This window comes from Hermetia illucens, chromosome 6 (genome assembly GCF_905115235.1).
Source record: "Hermetia illucens chromosome 6, iHerIll2.2.curated.20191125, whole genome shotgun sequence".
Taxonomy (NCBI): Eukaryota; Metazoa; Arthropoda; class Insecta; order Diptera; family Stratiomyidae; genus Hermetia; species Hermetia illucens.
In genome coordinates, this window is record NC_051854.1 from 56,242,806 (window position 1) to 56,262,897 (window position 20,092).

General features: G+C 40.9%; 2 protein-coding genes across 4 annotated transcripts; one reads left to right on the top strand and one right to left on the bottom strand.

Annotated features, from left to right (window-relative positions):
• Window positions 1-6,233: 6,233 nt before the first annotated feature.
• LOC119660124 (ubiquitin domain-containing protein 2) lies at window positions 6,234-8,361 on the bottom strand. Of its 2 annotated transcripts, XM_038068517.1 has the most exons (5): window positions 8,189-8,361; window positions 7,988-8,083; window positions 7,654-7,903; window positions 7,356-7,596; window positions 6,234-6,981 (listed from the first exon to the last, which is right to left on the bottom strand). In XM_038068517.1, the coding sequence occupies exons 2-5, from the start codon at window positions 8,064-8,066 to the stop codon at window positions 6,805-6,807; spliced, it is 747 nt and encodes a 248-aa protein (XP_037924445.1). In that variant the 5' UTR covers window positions 8,067-8,083; window positions 8,189-8,361; the 3' UTR covers window positions 6,234-6,804. The 2 variants fall into 2 exon arrangements, with proteins under 2 accessions (XP_037924445.1, XP_037924444.1); XM_038068516.1 differs by having other exon boundaries at window positions 7,988-8,361.
• A 2,702-nt stretch (window positions 8,362-11,063) lies between these two features.
• On the top strand, window positions 11,064-17,715 carry LOC119660546. Of its 2 annotated transcripts, none has more exons than XM_038069181.1 (5): window positions 11,064-11,215; window positions 15,533-15,723; window positions 15,797-15,991; window positions 16,056-17,340; window positions 17,406-17,715. In XM_038069181.1, the coding sequence occupies exons 2-5, from the start codon at window positions 15,610-15,612 to the stop codon at window positions 17,489-17,491; spliced, it is 1,680 nt and encodes a 559-aa protein (XP_037925109.1). In that variant the 5' UTR covers window positions 11,064-11,215; window positions 15,533-15,609; the 3' UTR covers window positions 17,492-17,715. The 2 variants fall into 2 exon arrangements, with proteins under 2 accessions (XP_037925109.1, XP_037925108.1); XM_038069180.1 differs by having other exon boundaries at window positions 15,586-15,723; window positions 17,406-17,538.
• The last annotated feature ends 2,377 nt before the right edge of the window (window positions 17,716-20,092 follow it).

The window sequence follows — 20,092 nt, forward strand, 5'->3', positions numbered from 1 at the left end:
CACTCTAAGTAAATCAGACCCTGCCTGCGATGGATCGATGACGTAGGTCAGGACGCCAAACAGCTTTTAGGGACATCGAATTGGTGGACCTCGGCGCAAAACCGGGGTGCTTGGAGTTCCTTACTAAGACAGGCCTAACCGGATACGGGTTATTGCGCCGCTGATGATGATGATATGTGAAAAGAAAAATCAACTAAAATTAAGTTTGGGTTTGTATGGAAAGTGCAGAGAAACGCTCAGGGTAATCCGGAGTTCAAAGTAATGCTAGCAAAGTTCTTCCTGGAAGATGTACGCATCTTAAAACTAGAAACCAAAGCAGAAGTAAAAAAGATGAGGCACTGATAACGCAAAAAAATCAATTGTCAGTGGACGAGACCAGGAATCTCTCATGGAACCAAAACAACGGCAACGGGTTCGGCAATGGAAATTGGACTATTCTTTTGAAATTTGAAATGTTAGATTGTTAAACGTGCAGTGTAAGAGCCCCCTTGAGAGATATCACAGCTAAGTATTAATGTATTGGCACCTTAGAAAACGAAGTGGCTCGGGTATGCAAACGACAATTTAAAATAATAGTAAATGAGCTAAGGTCAGGACTAAAATGCGAAATCTAAATGTCCGCTGAAGTAAGATTGGAGTACCAAACTCGAGAAAAGCATTATTATTGGTTTGATGTACAATAAAAAGTGACGAAGCCATTAATAAGGAAAACCAAGCACTGCCATGCAACCACCTTCAGACATTATATACCAGAACCAACATGGCCAGCAAATAAAAAAATTGTATAAAACGTAACTGGACTAATGATTTGATTGTAAAAATAATGACATAAGAACCGCATACTATATACGAAAATGAAAAACTTACCACAATGGTACAAGCTTTAAACAACTCTCCGAAAAGAGACACTACTTTAGCTACCTTCTTAGCGCCACCTTGATTATCAAAGCCATTTTGAGAATAAGATACATCGCAGAGGTAGCAGTTAGTGCTAGTTTTCGTGGTCACAGGCCTGATGAGAGAGGGGGCATTCCTCCGAGCCCGGAGTTTTTTTCGGGGGCTAAGACTAAGAATTTCATTGAAAAAAAAGTAATTGGTCTGGCATAACTTTCACCGCGACCCTGGTTTTTAGCTATAATTTCCACCCCGAGCTCGCATTTTCTCTCTACCGGACTGCCTGTACCATCTAGAGCCGAATAAAGAACCTGGAATCGATGGGATACCTGCCGGGTTAAAAAAAAAGTTGCCAATACCTTAGGTATCTCCTGCATCAACTAATAAAAACAATTTAAATAAATAGGCAAAGTCATACCGGACGTATGCCCAAGAACATAACATGTCCAATATACAAACAATTCAAAAATTGGAAGCTCAGCGCTCCAGTTAACCTAGCGTACAGTTTGTTGGGCACAGTGCAAGGAAAATTATTTATTATTATTTATTTATCAATTATTTCCGTAGGCAAAATTAAAATCCCGATAGAGCTAAAATATTGTAATAATAATAATAAAACCTCAAAAAAAAATCCTAGTTAATACTCCGTATGGAAATTTTTAGCATCGTATACAGCCTGGACTGACCAGTGGCATGGATCGCGTCGTCTATCGTGGACATAATCCCGCAAGTTCTCACTAATATTGCAGTTCGAGGATTGTGGAGAGGTTTTAGGTAGTTTCAAACAGTTGAATATTACCACATGAGTGTTTTTCACGCTGTTTCGGGTCACTCTTTTGGTATACCTTGAATGTGTGGCAAATACCCAATTTCTCTACGCTGGCATGCAATTCTTTTTAAGGTTTTGTGTAAACACAAAACCTTATTAAAATCGGTTTACCGTCTGTCTGTCTGTCTGTCTGTCCGTCACACGCATTTTTCTCGGAGACGGTTATAGCGATTGACATCAAATTTGGTAGAAAGTTGGGAACTGTGAACGCTCACACATACAGTGAGTTACATCCTTTTACGTTGAACTTAAGGGGGGGGGGGGGGGTCCCCATACATGCAAAAGGGGGGTGTAACATTTTTTTTCATCAAATATAGTCATGTGGGGTATCAAATTAAAGGTCTCGATTAGTACTTTTCGAAGCCGGTCTTAGTTTTGACATTTCTTGGAAACGTGGGGAGTGCGGGGGGTTGAAAGTGATCATTTCTTTAAGGGGGCTATTTTCAGAAACTACCAAACCCAAAAATCTGAAAAAAATCTAGAGGCTGCCACTATATGGTGCCTTGGCTCCGAAATACCTTTCATATCGATTCTGTTCAAAGAAAGTTAATAATAGTATATTACTATAATTTTTTTGTAATTGGCTGGAAACCCCCCTTAAGTTCATCCTAGCACCACGAAAATTTGCATTGATGCAGGCTATAATGTAGAGCATGATCTTGGTGGAAATCGCACTATTATTAAGAAAGTTATAATACGTCAAAGTTGTTACTTCTTTGAAGATTGAAGACTATGAATGTCAATATCACCCGAAAGTGGATACTCTCACATAATATATGGATATATTACGTGCTACGTACTAAGAAATACACAAAACCTCTCGTACCTGAAGCGTCCAGCTTCTGGTTTCCCGACTTGTTTAAATTTCAGTATGCATATTCCCCTCTACGAATACCACATTACCCATGCCGTCCGCTCCGTAACAGCCCCACACCATATCAAGACTCAGTACTTGGTCCTCACCTATGAAACATGATTTTCAATGGGGTTCTTCCTTCCTGTGCGTGTGGTAACTTTTTTGTGGAAATTGAACTAAATCTTTTTTGTAGTGCTTGAGAAGATCTTTGACTTGAGGTTTATTAGAAGTCAATGTGTATCCTTCAATCCTCAAACAAAGCACTGGAATTACCACCGAAACCAAGAACCGAAATTTTGTCTTCAATTCCTTTCTACACACACAAAATTATTTGAGCGAAGTCGCGGTAGTTGAGGGAAGAAGCTGTCATGTTTCATTAAATTCCACTATGTCCTTCAGACAAGGTAAAATGCAATGCATATACTGTACGATATCACCGATAACAAGAAGAAATAGCTGAATATATCCCCAACTTCATTTTCGAATCTAAGACATTGACCTGTTCCGCCAATGGTCATTTTGCTGTTATACATGTAGTAATAAAGTTTAGTGAAACACAGTTTTTTCTTCTCACGAACAACTTTATTCTTTGAAATCTCCGTCTTTAACAATCTCTGGAGACTAGACTACCCTCCACTCTTGAAATTTAATTTGAATATCTAATGCGTTATCGGAATTATTCCAAAGTATATGCTGCGTATGTAATTTAAATGTTTTGTGAATTTAATATCCATCCGGTAGTGTGATGCTACGTGTGCGATTTATAGAGAGTAGTATCATATTCCATGTTTACATTCGATGGATGGATGGCATATGCTTGTGCGGACGTAGGCTTTTCGTTAGACGATGGTAATGCGAGCTCGGGGCATATAATGTGGTAACTATATATTACCTGGAAAACGGAAAACTGTGGAGTTTCAAAGTAAAAATCCAAAAATCGCGCACAATTGTTTAAGTCACTGTTGCACCTGTTAACCCCAGCTAAGCTACTTATGCAACGCGCAAAGATTAAGATTAAAAAGATATTGTAACAGGGATGTAAGTTTTACGCATCAGCCTATTATGATTTTTCATTTCTATTACGTTGTAGCTGAGTGGTTAGAGCGCAAGGCTGTCGTACGGAAGGTCGCGGTTCAAATCTCACTGGTGGCAGTGGAATTTGCATCGCGATTTGACGTCGGACACCAGTCGACTCAGCTGTGAATGAGTACCTGAGTGAAATCAGGGTAATAATCTCGGGCGAGCGCAATGCTGACCACATTGCCTCCTAGTGTACCGTTATGGTCTTGAATGAAGTGCTCTAACACACTTCAAGGCCCTGATCCAACATGGATTGTTGCGCCAACGATTATTATTATTATTATTATTATTACGTTGTAGCTCATAAATTTTGTATTGCAATGGTAAAAACATTTTAAGCACAAGTGTAGCACGTACTTATCAATCCGCCACTAGTCCTACATACTTAGACAGGTTCCCGTCGCGGGTACATTGGGGAGTCTGACGGCTACAAACAAACCGAGCGTTGAGAAATGAGGAAAACCGAGAATTTTGTCGCTAGCAGATTGGTGAGAAATCCAGAAAATCTAAGCTCGGACTTTTAGATGAACGAAATGCACGAAGAAAACAAGTCGGAAAACCGAACCGAACTGAATTTGTTGGGTATCAAAGTTTAGTGTTTCTCTTATGTGGAACGCTTCGACTGGGATGTCCGAGAGTGCCCTCGTCACGGCCGCTTGGATGTCCGTAATTGACTCAAAATGGGTCCTTTGACCACCGATTTTGTTCTAGAGAACAAAAAAAAGTCACAGGGTGGCATTTCGGGCGAATAAGGCAGCTGTTGCAACACGGCGGTCCTTTTAAAGGCTAAATACTGGAACACGCTGAGGGCGGTGTGGCACGGCGCGTTGTCGTGATGAAGATTCTAGTTACGAGCGATGTTGGGGCGCACCCTGTTGATTCGTTTTCGCAATCTTTCGAGTACTTGGCGATAGTAGACTTGATTTACGGTTTGCCCCGGTGGAACAAATTCTTTGTGGACAATTCGGTTGTCAAAAAAGGTCATAATCATCGTTTTCACCTTCGATTTGCTAATGCGAGCTTTTTTCGGGCGGGGGCGTGCGGAGACAACCATTGTGAGTTTTGGCGTTTGGTTTCCGGGTCGTATTGGAAAAACCAGCTCTCATCGTCTGTAATAACTCGATCAAGCAGCGTGGGATCGTTTTTCACTTGTTCCAAACAGTCTCTGCGACGGTCATTCGATGCTGCTTTTGCTCGTCACAAAGGTTCTTTGGAACTATCTTCGCGCACAACTTTTTCATCCCGAAATCGGCTGTTAAAATTTGTCTGACTATTTCACGGTTCATACCCAGTTCCGCTGCACATTCGCGTCAGTCCGCACCTCGACTGATCTCCCACTCCGCGCCTCGTCTTCCATGCTTTCATGCCCCTCCTTAAACTCTCTATGCCCTCGAAACACCTGGGCACAACAAAGTGCACTATCACCATGCACTTTTACAATTTTACCGTACGTTTCCGAAGCTGTTTCGCCCAATCTGGTGCAAAATTTTATCGCGACGCGTTGCTCTAGATTTCGTTTCTCCATTTTCGTGACGAGCACCACCAACACACGTCTACTCAGCACGACACAGCGGGCGAACTAAACAAGCTTGACCGATGGTGAACATTCCAATGGAGAGGGGAAGGATGCCGGGGAAAGGGAAGGGAATTTGAAGGTTGCAGGTTTACTATAAGCGCGGCAATAAAATCAGGCTCATTACTTAATTGTCTAACCTCGTATAAAGCAATCGGGATCTTGGCAAACAAGGCAATTTGAGAAATAAGATGCTAGAAAACGCTAGTCTCGAACTCACTGAGCATAAAACTGAAGCAATTCTAATCATCAAACGAAGACAGAAAACTTCGATAAAGATTAGGATTGATGAACACGTCGTAGATTTACAACCGGCGCTCAAATACCTAGGAGTCATGATTGACCAAAAACGAACTTCAAACCACATCTTGAGAGCTTAACATGAAAGACTTGTAGAGTTACTACATCGTTGCATTGAAGCAAGAAGCAAATAGAAAAAATGCAGCCACATAACAACCAACAGCAGAGGAGTCAGCAAGTATGATAGCAGGCATGGTTCCCATCGACATCTTTGCGAAATATGGTCGAAGCCTCTATGACTCATTTTATGCAAGCGGCGATCCTGTCCCCAAGCATATCATGTACTACATGTTAGCCTCCAATGAAGGCGAGTCATAGCATGTTGAGGAATGAAAAGCTTAGGAAAGAACTGGTAAATAACAACGCGTTCCGTTCCATTTTAATAAGGTTGGTTTTTACACAGAACCTTAAAAAGGGTTCAGGATATTAAAACATTGAAATCAGTGTTAACTAGAAAAACTTTTCGTTTCTTACGATATTTGTTTTCTCCCCTGTTTAGAATTTGTAATTATGGAATATCGGTGTTCAAAACCCTCTACACAGATTTCTTATTATTCACTATTTGCCAGCATACATCGCTTGATGCAGGTGGAGCGCGACTTCTCTCGTAAACCCGCTGACTTTGGGTACTGAGTTCATTTAATAATCTAGTAAGAGTTCGGCCTATTACGACGAGCGCATAACAAAAATGAAAGAACACATTTATTTTATCAAAACTTCTGAAGGCTGTATTTCTCGTCATCTCAAAAAAGTTCAGATATATTTTCAATTCAACTATGATTATATTTCAACAGTCGCTCGCTCGGAACACAACTTGATAATTGCTGAGCGAGGATATATATGCGAACGCGCATTGCGTTTGCGCAGGCTGCGGCTCGGCTCCTTCAGGGTCTTGTCCGCTGCTTCGTTATCAAATATCTAATTATGTATTCCTATTACAATATTAACTTCACAAGTAGTGCACAGCACTGGAACACTATACAAAAGTGTGGTGTGTACGTGATCTAATCTCAATCGCATATAATATATATATATGTATATATTTTAGGTAATTTGCTGAAAACGTCTCAGGAACGTAAAAACAAGACTCACGCGCCTGCGGCAGACTCGCCCGTGCTGGTCCTGCTTCACGTGATACACTGCTTACGATCTAACAATAAATTAAGTTCATAATGGGTGTGAGTGGGAAGGGTTGGATGGTGTCTTTCGCTTGTGGTGAGTGTGGCTGGGTATTGCTGCGGTCGATCGCTGGTTGAGTAGTTACTGTTTTGGTTAGCTAGACATTATGGTGTGGTGGTAGTCGTGATCATGGCTACTGTGTTCTGTGTTAACAATCACTTGTACTATATAGTCGGGTTTGATGTGCGCGTCCTCGACGAACATCTTATCACTGAGCAACTTGCCGCCGTAGAACCACCGCTGGCAGCACGCCCGCACACCTTGCAGAGCCTGGAAAGGAAAAAATAATGGCAATCAGTAGCGTGCACTTTTCACTTTAAAACGTTATCGTCGCAGACACTCAAAAGCCTCACTCTATTCACGGGCAAAGGTCATAAATTCGCTGATTGCAGCAGTGAAGACATGATTCTTTGCAGAGTTTTAAAGATAAGAACATTGTTTGGCACCGTGAGTTGACAGATTCCGTATGTCTTCCAGACAACTACGGGAATTTTACAACGGACACGCATCCGAAATCGATTCTTCAACGTCATTACCCCAAATAACTTTTATGATATCGCTTTCTAATCGACCAAGTGCCCGTAGTTCAGCCAAATTATGACATTCAGGCATATGCTTTTCTGGGCACAGGCGAATCCACGTACCTGAATTTTCTTTTTGCACTGCCCTATTGTATCCCTAGAATAAACAGTCATTTCTATGTCGCTGCACGTCGACGAGAGGCGCAGTTTGAGCGTCGTTTCGAAGCCGCCATCAACAGGTTCCGAATATTCGGCCGGCGAATCCCTGCCCGTTTCTTCCTTCACTATGTTGATGGGGTATGACAGGCAGTAGATCGGTACCTTGTACTGCGTCCCGTACTCGTCGTAGCACTCAGTTAGGTACCTGAAAGCCACAAAGATAAATGTAAATATGGCCTTCACCTGTTCTAACGCGATTTACCCATTAGGCACTGAAATGCTGGCGCCATTGAGTATCACCTGAGCCAGTTGGAAATCAAGCGCTTCCGCTGCCATGGTAGCCGCCCTGAGTGCATCCCAGATTTCTTTACGACCGTCGAAGGCGGGCGCCGTGTCCCAAAATTCGTCGCGTTTGGAACGTAGCTGCCCCTCAGTAAGGGGAACATCTGAGCGCCAACGGATCGTCTCATGACAAAGCGGATGATTTTTACGCGGAATAGTCGTGCTCGCACCTGTAAATGGAAGACGGACGGCGATGCGTTAACACAAACCATATTTGTCTCGCGTTCCAATTTTGAACTATCACAATTGCCTACCTGATGCAGGCCTAGTCACGTTCGTTGATGACACACTAATCGTCTCGTCGTTGCCATGAATTCCAATGCAACCACCCATTCTCGCTTGATTTCGTTCTGAACATGCAGGACAAGAGAATTTCGAAAGGAAAACATTCAAAACTTTTGTGAACTTGTCAGAGGACTTTGGAAATTGGGGGAAACGGGAGAAAGCACAGGCACCTTTCAATCGATCATGTTACTTTTGTAGTCGCCCTGAAGTTTAATTTGAAGTACTCTTGGAATTTTTACGGACATTAACGAAAAGCCGTGACTTTGAAAGAAAATCTGGAAATCGGTGAAATGATTGCTCACAACCTGTGCTCGAAACGTCAAAATTTCAGACTGATTGGGATTAAGTTGGCACTTTTGTGATGGTCATGTACGCATGGATACGTTCACATACTTGTAAACTGGTTTGCATAGGGTAGATGGTAAGCACTTTCTTCAATCAATCAAACGAAAATTTCGAAAAGATTACCAGAAAGTTATTTCTATGAAAAATATAATGAAATAACGGAAAATAGAGCAAAATTTTCTTTGCCCATAAAATAAAAATGACCGCTTAAAATGTAACCAACAACTGAAGATGATTTGATTCGTTGATAATTTTTAATTTTCACATTAGGAAAATGAAATACATGTTTTTTTCGAGTTGGTTTGATTTGAGCTCAAACGTGATTGATGATCATAATTGCCTCGTAACTATTTTCCTCACCTCGTGAGAGATATCCCATATAAATTTTAAATAAAGGAAAGGCTCTATCAGATTCAACTGAAATGGTATGAAAGGATATCATTGAGATTCCAGTCAAAGTAAGGGTACTCAACCCTGTACTGCTAACATCCTGCGAAGAATAAATATATAATATTCAGAAACCGAGCAACAATTTAAGAATAGAGGGGACCTCATCAGGAAAGTAAAGGATGTGGATTTAATGTTATTTTATGAACGATAAGTGTCGTTCGAAGTAGAAATTTTGTTTCCAAGCACCCAAGTCAAGTAAGCGCTTCGTTACATGAAGGAACGGTTGCTTAGAAAAAAATCCCACTTCATTGATGTGGAAACGGGAAACCGGTGTGCTACTTAACTTTTTTTCACCCTTTTTGAGTGAATTGTTCACGAATAGGATTGAGAACGATCTACTTCACAAAGACCGGCTTCCTAAAATCCAGACAAGGTACGTTGATGACATTTTCACTCTTTTTCATAAACATAAAGTGGGGAGAATACTGGCGGTTTTGAACAAGGTGAAATTGAAGGCAATGGAGAACTTCCCTTTTTTAGATTTAAGAATGATTTGAAGATCATCCTCGACATCTATAGGAAACCCATCAACACAAGGTTCGAAGCACTTCTGCCCACATAACATGGCTATTATTTTTACAATGATCCCCAGATTATTCTTAGCGCCCCTCAGTGCAGAAAGATTTATAAAGGAGAAAGAAGCATCATCGACACCGGAGTTAAGAATGGCTTCCAACCAGAAAACACCAAGAAGTGCGGACGATGACAGCCTTCGTTAACAACATCGAAACGAAAAGAAAAATAGGGGCCATATACTAAGTGGCTCCGTCAAAAATTAAAAGACTGATGAAAGGGTTGAATATGTCATCAAGTAGGATACACTAAATAAAAACCAGAATAGGATCCCCAAAGACCGAATATTGAAACATGTGTCCAAACTTTGAGAAGAGTAATATAGGACAAATCAAAAGCACGCAGGATAAGCGTAAGGGACCAGGAAAAATAGAAAGAAAAACACATCTCTAAAGTCAATGGTAGCACGGCATATCAAAGAGGAGGAATGTGGCATCATATGAGACAACATGTACGTAATTAAGGAATACATACAGCAGAAAGCTAGATATAGAAGGGTGCCTGACAATCTGAACCACAAGGAAGTAGATTGAATCATGAAATGGGCGATATTCAATCGAACTTGCTCAGAGGCAAATTTAGATTATGAATACTCGGCTTTGATGCCTTCAATTGTTCTCATTTGTCGATTAGCGTTGTTGTGTCTTCACACAATACTTCAGACTTACATAAGTATGTGTGTTCTATAAGGTCTTGATGATAAGTGACGTAAGAGTTTGTGGGCAACCATACTTCTAGGACGCTGAGACGTATAAGGTTAGCTAACAATAGCGAAGAGAAGCCTATTCTATATTAATATGATTTTTATTGCTTCTCAAATACATTTAACATTTAATAAAAGTTAAAATAAGAAACAAAAGTCAGAAAACCGGAACCTAGACGTTTCAGGTAGAAAAGGTTTGGTATTTTGCCTATGTAAAGAACGATGAGGGCATGACAGGGCTTGGGGTTTCCAGTCAATTTAGTAAGTTTAGCCGATATCGGAATGGTACATATTTTGAGGCCTAGACTTTATAAAGGTACATCACTCTCATTTTTTTAGTATTTTTGAGTTCGGTAGTTTCTGCAAATGTGCCTCTCTCTCACTTTAAGGATACATTTTTTTACCCCTTGCACGCGCATTTTGCAATTTACGTCTAAACTAAAATCTCCTTGTGAAATTACTAATTGAGGCCTTTCTTCATTGGGAGAAAAAAAATGTAATTTCCACACTCCCCAATTTTAGACCAAAGCCAAACAGAAATATATCTCTCAAAGCAGAAATTTTAAACTTGGGCACTACTCTACTATGATAATGTGGCCAATAGTAAATAGCCTGATCATATTCCATCAATTTCTCGAAATATTAATTCTTCTTGAGATTTCAGTTACTTACGTATAGAAATTTCAAATAGGCATGGTTATCCAGAGTACATTATAAAAACTTTTGAAACACTCTACCCTAAGTAATCTTTCTGATTTTTAAATCAGAATCCCATCAATAAAAAATTAAAACCGAAACCGAAAAGTTATTGAGAATCATTTCCGGAAGTTTTTTTTTTCAAACCATCTTTCCCGCGAAAGGGTTTTATTATTCATATCAGTGTTTTGACAGTTTCATAATTTCATGCGGCGAATTCAATTGAAATCAATTGTTTCTGTCAATTATGCCGCGGCGAAATATAAACAAATCTAACCTTGGGAGGATTCCTTGTTCTTTGGATGTAGAAGTAAGAAAAGTATGGGGTGGAGGGCTTCAAGTGCATGATATTGTTTTGTTTTTAAGACGGTGGTCAAAGTAGTGAAAATTAAATAATAAAACAGAGAAGTGAACAGGAGGAAAGAAATAGGTAAGTCATCACTCGTGTAAGTTCTAAATTGTGGGGATGTAGGATTGAGGAGGGCATTAATCGAGATATACTTTAGGAGAGGATTATTCTGTCATTCTTTTAAAAAGTAATTGTTTCTGTAGTAAAAAATGACAATATCAAGCGAAACTTAATCACCCTTGAAATATATATCACACATCCTAAAAACTGAAAAAAGTGTCAGTCACCCCGAACAGTGTTCGGAGAAAGATTTGATAGAAGATATAAACATCCTACTCAGAATCCTCTAGACAGGAAGCGACTGAATTGTATAGCAGGCACGTTTGATCGGATCGGTTGGAAGCAAAAATTATTGTTGTACCTTTGTAATTTTCAGGAAATATCTTTCTTCTTCCAAAAAAAGGATTCTAATTTTTAAAACTTGAGGTTTTTTGCGGCTACAGTATTAGGTACTTTTCAATAGAAAGTTAGGTCTCCAGTCGTTTCTTAGCTATAATTCCAAAAATGAAAACTTATCTGATAGAGAGGGGTTGTTTGTGTATAGATTCATGGGACATGATTCGGACCGGAAATCCTTCAAGAAATATGATAGAAACATAGGTTAGGAAACCCAAAACCCCAATTTGAGAATTATTTCGTGAAACGAAGCATGTTCTGTAGGTTTTTAGAGAGCTCTGAGAGAGTTTTAAATGCGATCTTAGGGTCCATCTACGATCTCCAGACGGAATGACTTCCCCGAGGTTTCCGAGTAAGTAGTTCTAACTTCCTAGCTAGCAATATACCTGTGTTCCAGTTAGTAACCCTGAGAAAGTCTCTCGGTGAAGGATAAAACGCGAATGACCGACACACGTTTGGACACACTGGGAGTCCTCAGACAGCAGCTCTCTGCCGCCGTCGATGGAGTGATGTGGGCCTAGCTATGCCAAATTGGTATGTGTTACGGGTCCCCGGAGTCAGCCCCTTCGGGATCCTGGTCGACTAATGTGCATTAAATCGGTATTAGTAGACTGCGTTGCCCGGGGTGAACGCTAATCCGTCCGTGAATTCCAGGATCAACTAAATCTCGTTCATTCCTCAGGGAATTGGATTCCACAAGGGTACACTCTAGTCAGGAAAGAGTGTTAAAGAGTTTCGACCCGCTCCCTTATACACGATGCGTAGGTAATATTTCCATGGAGAACTAAACAATAAAATTCAGGAAATCTACGAAATAGCAGGGAAAAAAGAAGAGTTGTGTTTGTGTTTGGGTGCAGTACGAAAACATGTCGGTTACCGCAGCGCCCAGCAAGAGAGGCACCGGGACGCCCAAATAAAAAGAAAGACTTGCAAAGCGATGCGGGGTCAGAAAATTCAGTACCCTACATTGTTTCTATTCCGAAAAAAATCGCTAGACCTGTCCGTAGTCGACTGTCCTTGTTAGAACCGAAGAGAAAAGACCCATCAGAAAATGTGCGATAGTGGTGGACCGCATGCGGGCGGCAGCGTTACTCCAGGACGTCAAAAAAGGCGTGAAAGAAGAGAGAATGGAGAACACTTTAATCGTCAAACGGATCGCGGACAACATACTGCAAAACGAATTGGAGAAAAACGGAAAGAGGAAGACGAGTTTGTAGGCTCGAGGGCAAAACTCATTGCGGTGGAAGTTCCCGAGCAAAACGCGAGGAAACTCCTAAATAGCGGGAAAATCAAAATTGGATGGGTAGTATGCAGGGTAATCCCCACCAAGTGTCAAAGGTGTTTGGAATATGGACACATTTCTAAAATTTGTCAGGGATCCGACAGGAGGGCAGCATACCGTAGATGCTGTCAGATAGATCATCACACAAAAATTTGCAACGAAAAATATAATTGCATTATCTGCAGCGATTGTGGCGCGTCTGGTTAGAGCCTTGCAGACACTTTGGACTCCGGGGGCAGAACTAGAACTGGAAAGGGCTAGTATGCGGCTGGCATGATCGGCATATGACAAATTAACATGCACTGAATGCAACCGCTCGCGAATTGCCAGCCTAGTTCGCTCCGAAGTAATCAACGAGCAATACCGGAACAAGGGCCTAGGTTCATAGTGCTATTTGAGCTTCCGATTGCATTCGGGTTCTTGCGGAAGGATAGTGCTCTTTGTAACGCTTGACGTCAGCATTGCCTTGAATTCCGTAAGATAAACAGGTATGTTAGGCAGGCTTGGAAATTCATTACACGTGACGATAGTCTGCTAATCCTCAACGTGCCTGAAGAGTCGCGCCTGGCGGGTTCTGGAGATGAACGCACTGTTGAAAAGGCGCAAAGCAAACTTAGCATATTGATGCATTGGGGAAAACGGAAATAGTGATATGAGTGCAACGTAGTTCGTTCTGCTCTATGATATGGTGGGGTAGATTTTTGCCCTTGGTAAGGAAATGTATCGTAAACGCCTTGCCAAGGAGCAAAGATGGGGAGTTTTATGGCCAGCTTGGTGGTAACGAGAGTAATTCTCGTTGCCTTCCTTTCTACGGAAACTAAAACCGTCTACAGGCGGAAGGGAGAAGACAAAGGTGGTGGTTGCTCTTGAAGTTTGAATTGTGCAAAACTGGAAGATGATCCTCTGCAAAAAAGTGATGGGCGGCGTCTATCACACCATTTTCTCTTGTGGAAGGTACGATGGCATCCGTCAAACATTTTATTCAAATACAGGAATGGTATTTTCAGATAACGTTGTCAGAGAGATGGCGAGAAACGCTGATGTAGTCATATTGCGCATTTTGTTTTGGTTGTTGCGAAGATTGCGCTCGATCGGTGTAGGGACCGAATGGTGAGGAACTGACAATTCCCTTCCTCTTCTTCCCACCCGATAGTGAAATGAATTTCCCGAGTTGAATACTCCCTAAGGCGGGAGGGAGGAAAGGCTAGCCCGAAGTAATATGTCAAACGGTTCCAGGCTAGTTCTCTGATCACTGGGTACGTATTTAGTTGACAGTGTGGAGATTTCATTCAGGTTTGTTGCAGTTTTGTTCCTGCTTTTCGGTTATATGAAGGTAATCAATTTTTAACCAGTTTGTTTGTCTTTTGATGACTTATGTTTAATTATTAAATGGATTAAATGAATTAATTGCATTGGTAGGTAGGTAGGCTAGCATATTTTCGCGTTTCCTATATAGCTCTCCTCGCAATCTGCACACGTCACTTTATATATCACGCTAAATTCGTGCTTTAATTTAGGGTCCTTCTAGGATCCTAGCCTGGCTTTGATTTGGTGCATCCTACTCGTTGGCACCAGGTCCATGTTCAACTCTTTTAAGCTTGAATGAAGCCGTACGGTGTGTGATCCCTATTCTTCTTATCCTTTCCAAACTGTTGACGACGAATGTGCCCGTATTTGTTGAAAAGTTTCGCATTTTTCCTCGTGAGGCTTTCAATAATCTATGGTCGAAAGTTATTCTTCATTCCAGGTTGGTGATATACCCCTTTTCTTTCGTAAATTTTACAGCACCTAGGGCCACAGTGAACAATCTGGGGATCATTGCATGGAAAGGAGTCTTTTTATGTGTAGGTAAATGGTTCGAATTTTCCGGAATGACTCGCTATGAATATGTAGACTTTCTATAAATTTGAAAAGAGATTCCTTTTCCCTCTAATGGTCCTTAAACCTAGAAATGTGAGTTCTCCATTGTCCTCTATCTCCATTGTGAATCTTAAGTTGTGATGAATATTATTCAGGACCCCCAGCATTTTCTTCACTTTGTCTTGCCTTTATCTGAAAATGTCATCAAAATACATTGCCCAAATTTTTGGAACAGACGATTGGAATGTGGATCATTCTAAATAAATGTCACTCAAAGAGGGGGACAGCGGATTCCCCATGTTAGAACTTCCCTCCAAATGTCAGGTAGCTCTCTGTCATGCATATGGTCTCAAGTTTCATGAACATTCCCGTTTCTCTTTTCCACGTCAATTATGTGGGATTTTTACTGAGTAGCCACTCCTCCAGATAAAGAAGCCCTTCCTTCACCGCAAGCATCCCCGTTTATCCGGTATCGTGAATTCCACATCTTTTAGTTTCTTGATGTGATCCTCTCTATTGCTGATGGGTTTTCCAGCGGGCAGTCCTCCTAGTTCTTTAAATCTAGTTAAAAGCTACTTGGTGATATTTTGTATGGGCGAGTTTGTAGCTGTTATAATTTCTCGGAATTCTTTGCTAGGTTGTGGATCTTAGGTAGACCCTTTATTTTTACCAGTACGGTGTTGGACATCCTAAGTTTGGTTAGATTCTCGATTAGGTAGAAGAAGAAAATTATATTTCAAAATTCTCGCTTATTCCGCAGCGATTTGTTAGTTATCCTTTCCTGAATCCTTTTGTTTTAGGTGGGATTTACTTCATTTTTTCTTTTCCTTCTGAATGTTTCTCTATCATCAAGGTATTATTGCGAAAAGCAATAAAGATGGAGTCTCCCATGAATATTTATGAAATTACTTCCGAAAACGACAGTTCTTCGGATCCTGAATTTGAAGACTACTTTGAATTGAACGAAAATTTCACACATCTAACAAATTTGGTAAGTTTGCTACATTCGTTTGGAAAATAATTTATTTTTGCTATATTAAGTATTGGCAATAATTTTTTTGCAGATCCGACTCCAATATTTCACTTATATTAAGCAAATAATCCATAAAAACTACGCAGAATGGAGGAAACATCAAACGGATAACAAAATAAGAATAATATCCGACGAGTATCTAGAGAAATGTGCAGCATATTATGAGCAACGTGCGGTTCGATACTGTATGGTGGTTCAGCTCTATAGAAAGTATATGCTTCGAATTGTAATGATTTTCTAAAACTTGTTCTGCATTGTGATGAATAGTTATTCCCCCAAACATTTCACAGATCAGCGAAATACGTCGCGAAACAGCTTGTTGTGAACTTATATCAAAATTGAAACAAAGCCTTTCGAATGTCAAACCGGAAAAGGATGAGGACAAATTACACATACACATCAAGCACGAGCAACTAAATGGTAGTCAAGAGAAGTTCCCTAATAAAAACTTGCAGGCAACTATCGCGCCATCGCAGGATAGAAGCTGTCAAGATGAAACCAAAAACATTTTCCCGATAGTCACAATAATTACAGAGCGTAACTGTGAAAATAATAATGAATCTTCTCAATCGAAATGCAATGGTGATACAACCGCTGATTATTTACATAATAGAACTGCAAAAGAATGCACCCTTCTAGCCAATAATTCCAGTTTAGTGCCTTACGGATCAGATGATAACAGTTCACAAGATTCACCGCCGTGCAAATCACCAAATGGTTTACAAACGAACAATAATGAAGACAATTGTAGCAAAGAACCCCTTGACACGCCATATGAATCTCTTTCTTTACAAGAAAAAATTCAAAGGTTCCAAGAAACTCTTAACAAAAAACAGCCTGTCGAAAATCCAAAGCGATCAAATTTAAAACGGAAAAAGTCAATTCAGGCTCATCAGAAACACATTGTGCACAGAAAACTATCTGTTTCACAGCCAATATCGCCGGTATCGACTTCTTCTGAGGATGAACTTGCTCAAGATTCTGACCATGATCCCATCGCAAAAGACTTGGAAATGCTTTTCGGTGAAGATAAAAACTCGAATGACATCGAGGATATTTTTGGCGACAGTACCTACAATGCTGACATCGCATTGGTTCTGCGTGAAATTGAACTATCGAATGTAACAGGCAATGAAAAATCTGCTTCTAAAACGAAGACATGCCTCAGTACTAAACCTGCAGCTAAATTGGAGAAGAAAAACAAGCGTTACAGACTAAAACCTTTGGTTTGTGATTTAAGACAGAGTCTATGGCCGTGCGAGCTTCACATGTGGAAGCAACGGTTACGAGAAACATTGAGTCAATTGGCTGATGCCAATATACGCCATCACGATCAACTACGCGAACGTTTTCTTCTTCTGTTCGGTGAAGACAGTGAAGATGAATTTGCTCCATACAGTCCAAGCCTCGAGCTGAATCAAGTGTTGATATCGAGCTGTATGAAACGTGTGGCCCCGATAATTGTGAAGTATTTGATGCATCCCATGAATGAAGGCTTGATTGCCAACAGGTACTTGTTTAAGAGGCTGGCAAAAAAGTTTGCTTTTAATATTGTAATGTCCGATCAATATGCAGGTAAATTATGTTTATAGGCTTGCCACGATTGAATCCTGATTTTGTTAAATTTTTGACTTTTTTAGATGAAGAATTTATCAAAGAGGAAATAGATATGTTTTTCTGCACGGGTCGGAGAGTTGAAAATCTTTCAGACATAGAAAGCATTTAATTTAAAATTCAGAAAATTTAATCAATTTTATTTTCAGTATTTGTGTTATAAGACTGAAAGTTGTCACTATTAAGTTCCAGGTTAATACCACGTTATAGTTGGCGGAATGAATTCGAACAAACTGATCTTATTTTCTAGTCTATGCTATTTTCGTGTGAGAAAATAAGCAAAAACATTATATCATGTTAGCATTGAAAATTTTTTCATTAAACAGTTATCCATTGCGAATTGCATTTCAGTTGAAAAAGTTGACTAGCTTAGTCCACATATATAAATAACGAGAAGAATATTTAATTTTTTGTATTTGTCCAGCATATTTTTCAGTAGCAAATAATCACTTAGAGACTTTTTTCGAGCAACCATTGAAAATTAGTAAAAGTTATAAAGTTTACTGATAGATGGTTGCTGCATGCGCCTAAAATGTTAACCCGGCTTACAGGCCATGGATGTCGCTTTCTGTCACCTAGTTTCGAGACTTGTCTAAAAGTTTACACTTGCCCTCAGTTGCTCTTCTCAATGTGGTTGAGTTCTACTGCATCATCAAGTCAAAAATAACACGGTTGCTCTCTTTTATTGTGCGTCCAAATTATTTCCATCTAGTGTCAAACATTGAAGCACACATCAACTGCTGTTTTTTGCATCGTGTAGGAGATCAACTATATCATCTGCATAGTCATGACTGGACAGAAAAACGGTCATTGCCAATTGAAATACTTACTCCACGCCCTCGAGGCAAGACAGATTGAAGAACGGTCATTTTTCAGAAAAGGGCTATTAATCAACGTAAAAATATTCAAATTATGCAAAAATGCATAAACAAAATGAGCTAACATTTTCATAGAATCAAATATAAACAACAGTCTATAGTTTGACCTAGCATTTGGGAATTGAAAAAAATCAAAAATTTGACTGACGGTTTCGTCCAGGGCAGAGGCAACTCATCAGACGCTGCCTCACCTCTGCCCTGGGAGCAGCGTGACCGAAAGTGCCAACAGGTGGAAAGACGCTCCCTTTTATCATCGCAAAAACACGACAAGGTTGCGAATTATATTGGACTTAACACACCAGTCGTTCTAGCATTTGGGGCTGAGAAAGATTTATGCGCGAATATTTTTTTCGAATTCAATATTGCAAAAGCTTTTATAAGGCAAAAAGCACCCAGATTACCGGATCTAAATCGATATTGAATCTAAACTCCAAAGGTCCGCATGGGCAATTCTGTGCTTAGTGTTGTGAACCATTGGCTGGCGCATATTTGTTGTATGCAGCAAGAATAACAAGAAAGGGTAAGTTGACGCTTGTTGCACGATACTGCCCAAACGCAACTACCACTGTTCTCCATTATGTAGTTCTCAGGCGAACCATTCGTCGGCCATCTTAGAATAGTCAGTTGTCTTGCATGACATAATCCGTAATGCAGTTAAAGCCCTTTGTGAATGTTACTGCCACTTCCCTTTATCGTCCCTACGTACTCGAGGAGGGCGATCAGACCCGAGTCTGTAAGGGTCTCATCTGAAGTGGATTTGGCCCCGAAGCCTCACCGGAGGTTATCTGATACCATGAGAACCGGGACGGCCCTCTGAGAGCATATGGAGAATTCCTGGAGGATGTGTTCTCGGTTCGGTTATTTGCGGTTGGCCCCCTAGTGAGAGTTTCATAGTGGCTGTGATTATGCCTACATCGGCTGCAGAGCTCCTCGGAGCTCAACCGTAGAGTTGCGCTGTACAACTCAGGTGCCGTACCGCTCAGTTGCGGCAGAGGTGTTAGATAGGCCTCGCATCCACTGGTATGAATGCTGAGCCCTCAGTATAAACCAGTACCGCTGTGCCAGTCGTGGCGGGGCTCTGATTGTGTTCCCAAAATCAATCCGTGTCCGAAGGGGACCGTGGGATTATGCCCACACGGCAGGTACTCAAGTTAAACCCCCAGGACTTCCATGCCACTTCCCCTTGAATGCCGTCCCACTACTAAGGGAGGGCGATCAGATCTGAGTTTGCAATGGGACTCATCTGAAGTGGCTCTTGGCACGAAACCTCACCGGGGATTATCAGATACCATGCGAACCAGGATGATCCCTTGCGAACATATGTTCCAGGAAAACTCCTGGAGGGTGTGCTTTCGGTCCGATTATTTACGGTGGGCACTTGGAGTTTCATGGTGGTTGTGGTTGCGCCCTTATCGCGGGCAGGAGTCCTTGTGGGCTCAAGCGTGGAGTTAAGCTGTATACAACTCGGGCGCCGTACACCTATTAGATAGACCTCGCATCCCCGGTATGGATGCTGAGTTAGCACTCAGTATTAACCAGCACCGCGGGGCCTTGATTGTGTTCTCCAATCAATCCGTATTCGAAGATGTCCATATGATTTTGCCTACACAGCAAATACTAACGTTGAACCTCCAGAATATTAATGTCACTTTCGCCTTCCAATCAATCTAAGTCAACTTGCCCCTTTCCCAAAATCTAGAACCACTTGATCATGGCCCATTACTTCTTGAAAGAGTAGGCATGTGTCATCAACGTAGTCGAGGGGTTTGAGGAAGATGACATCACCATTGAATTCCCTCGGCCAAGGCAGCACAAAGGATGCCCTCGGTACACTA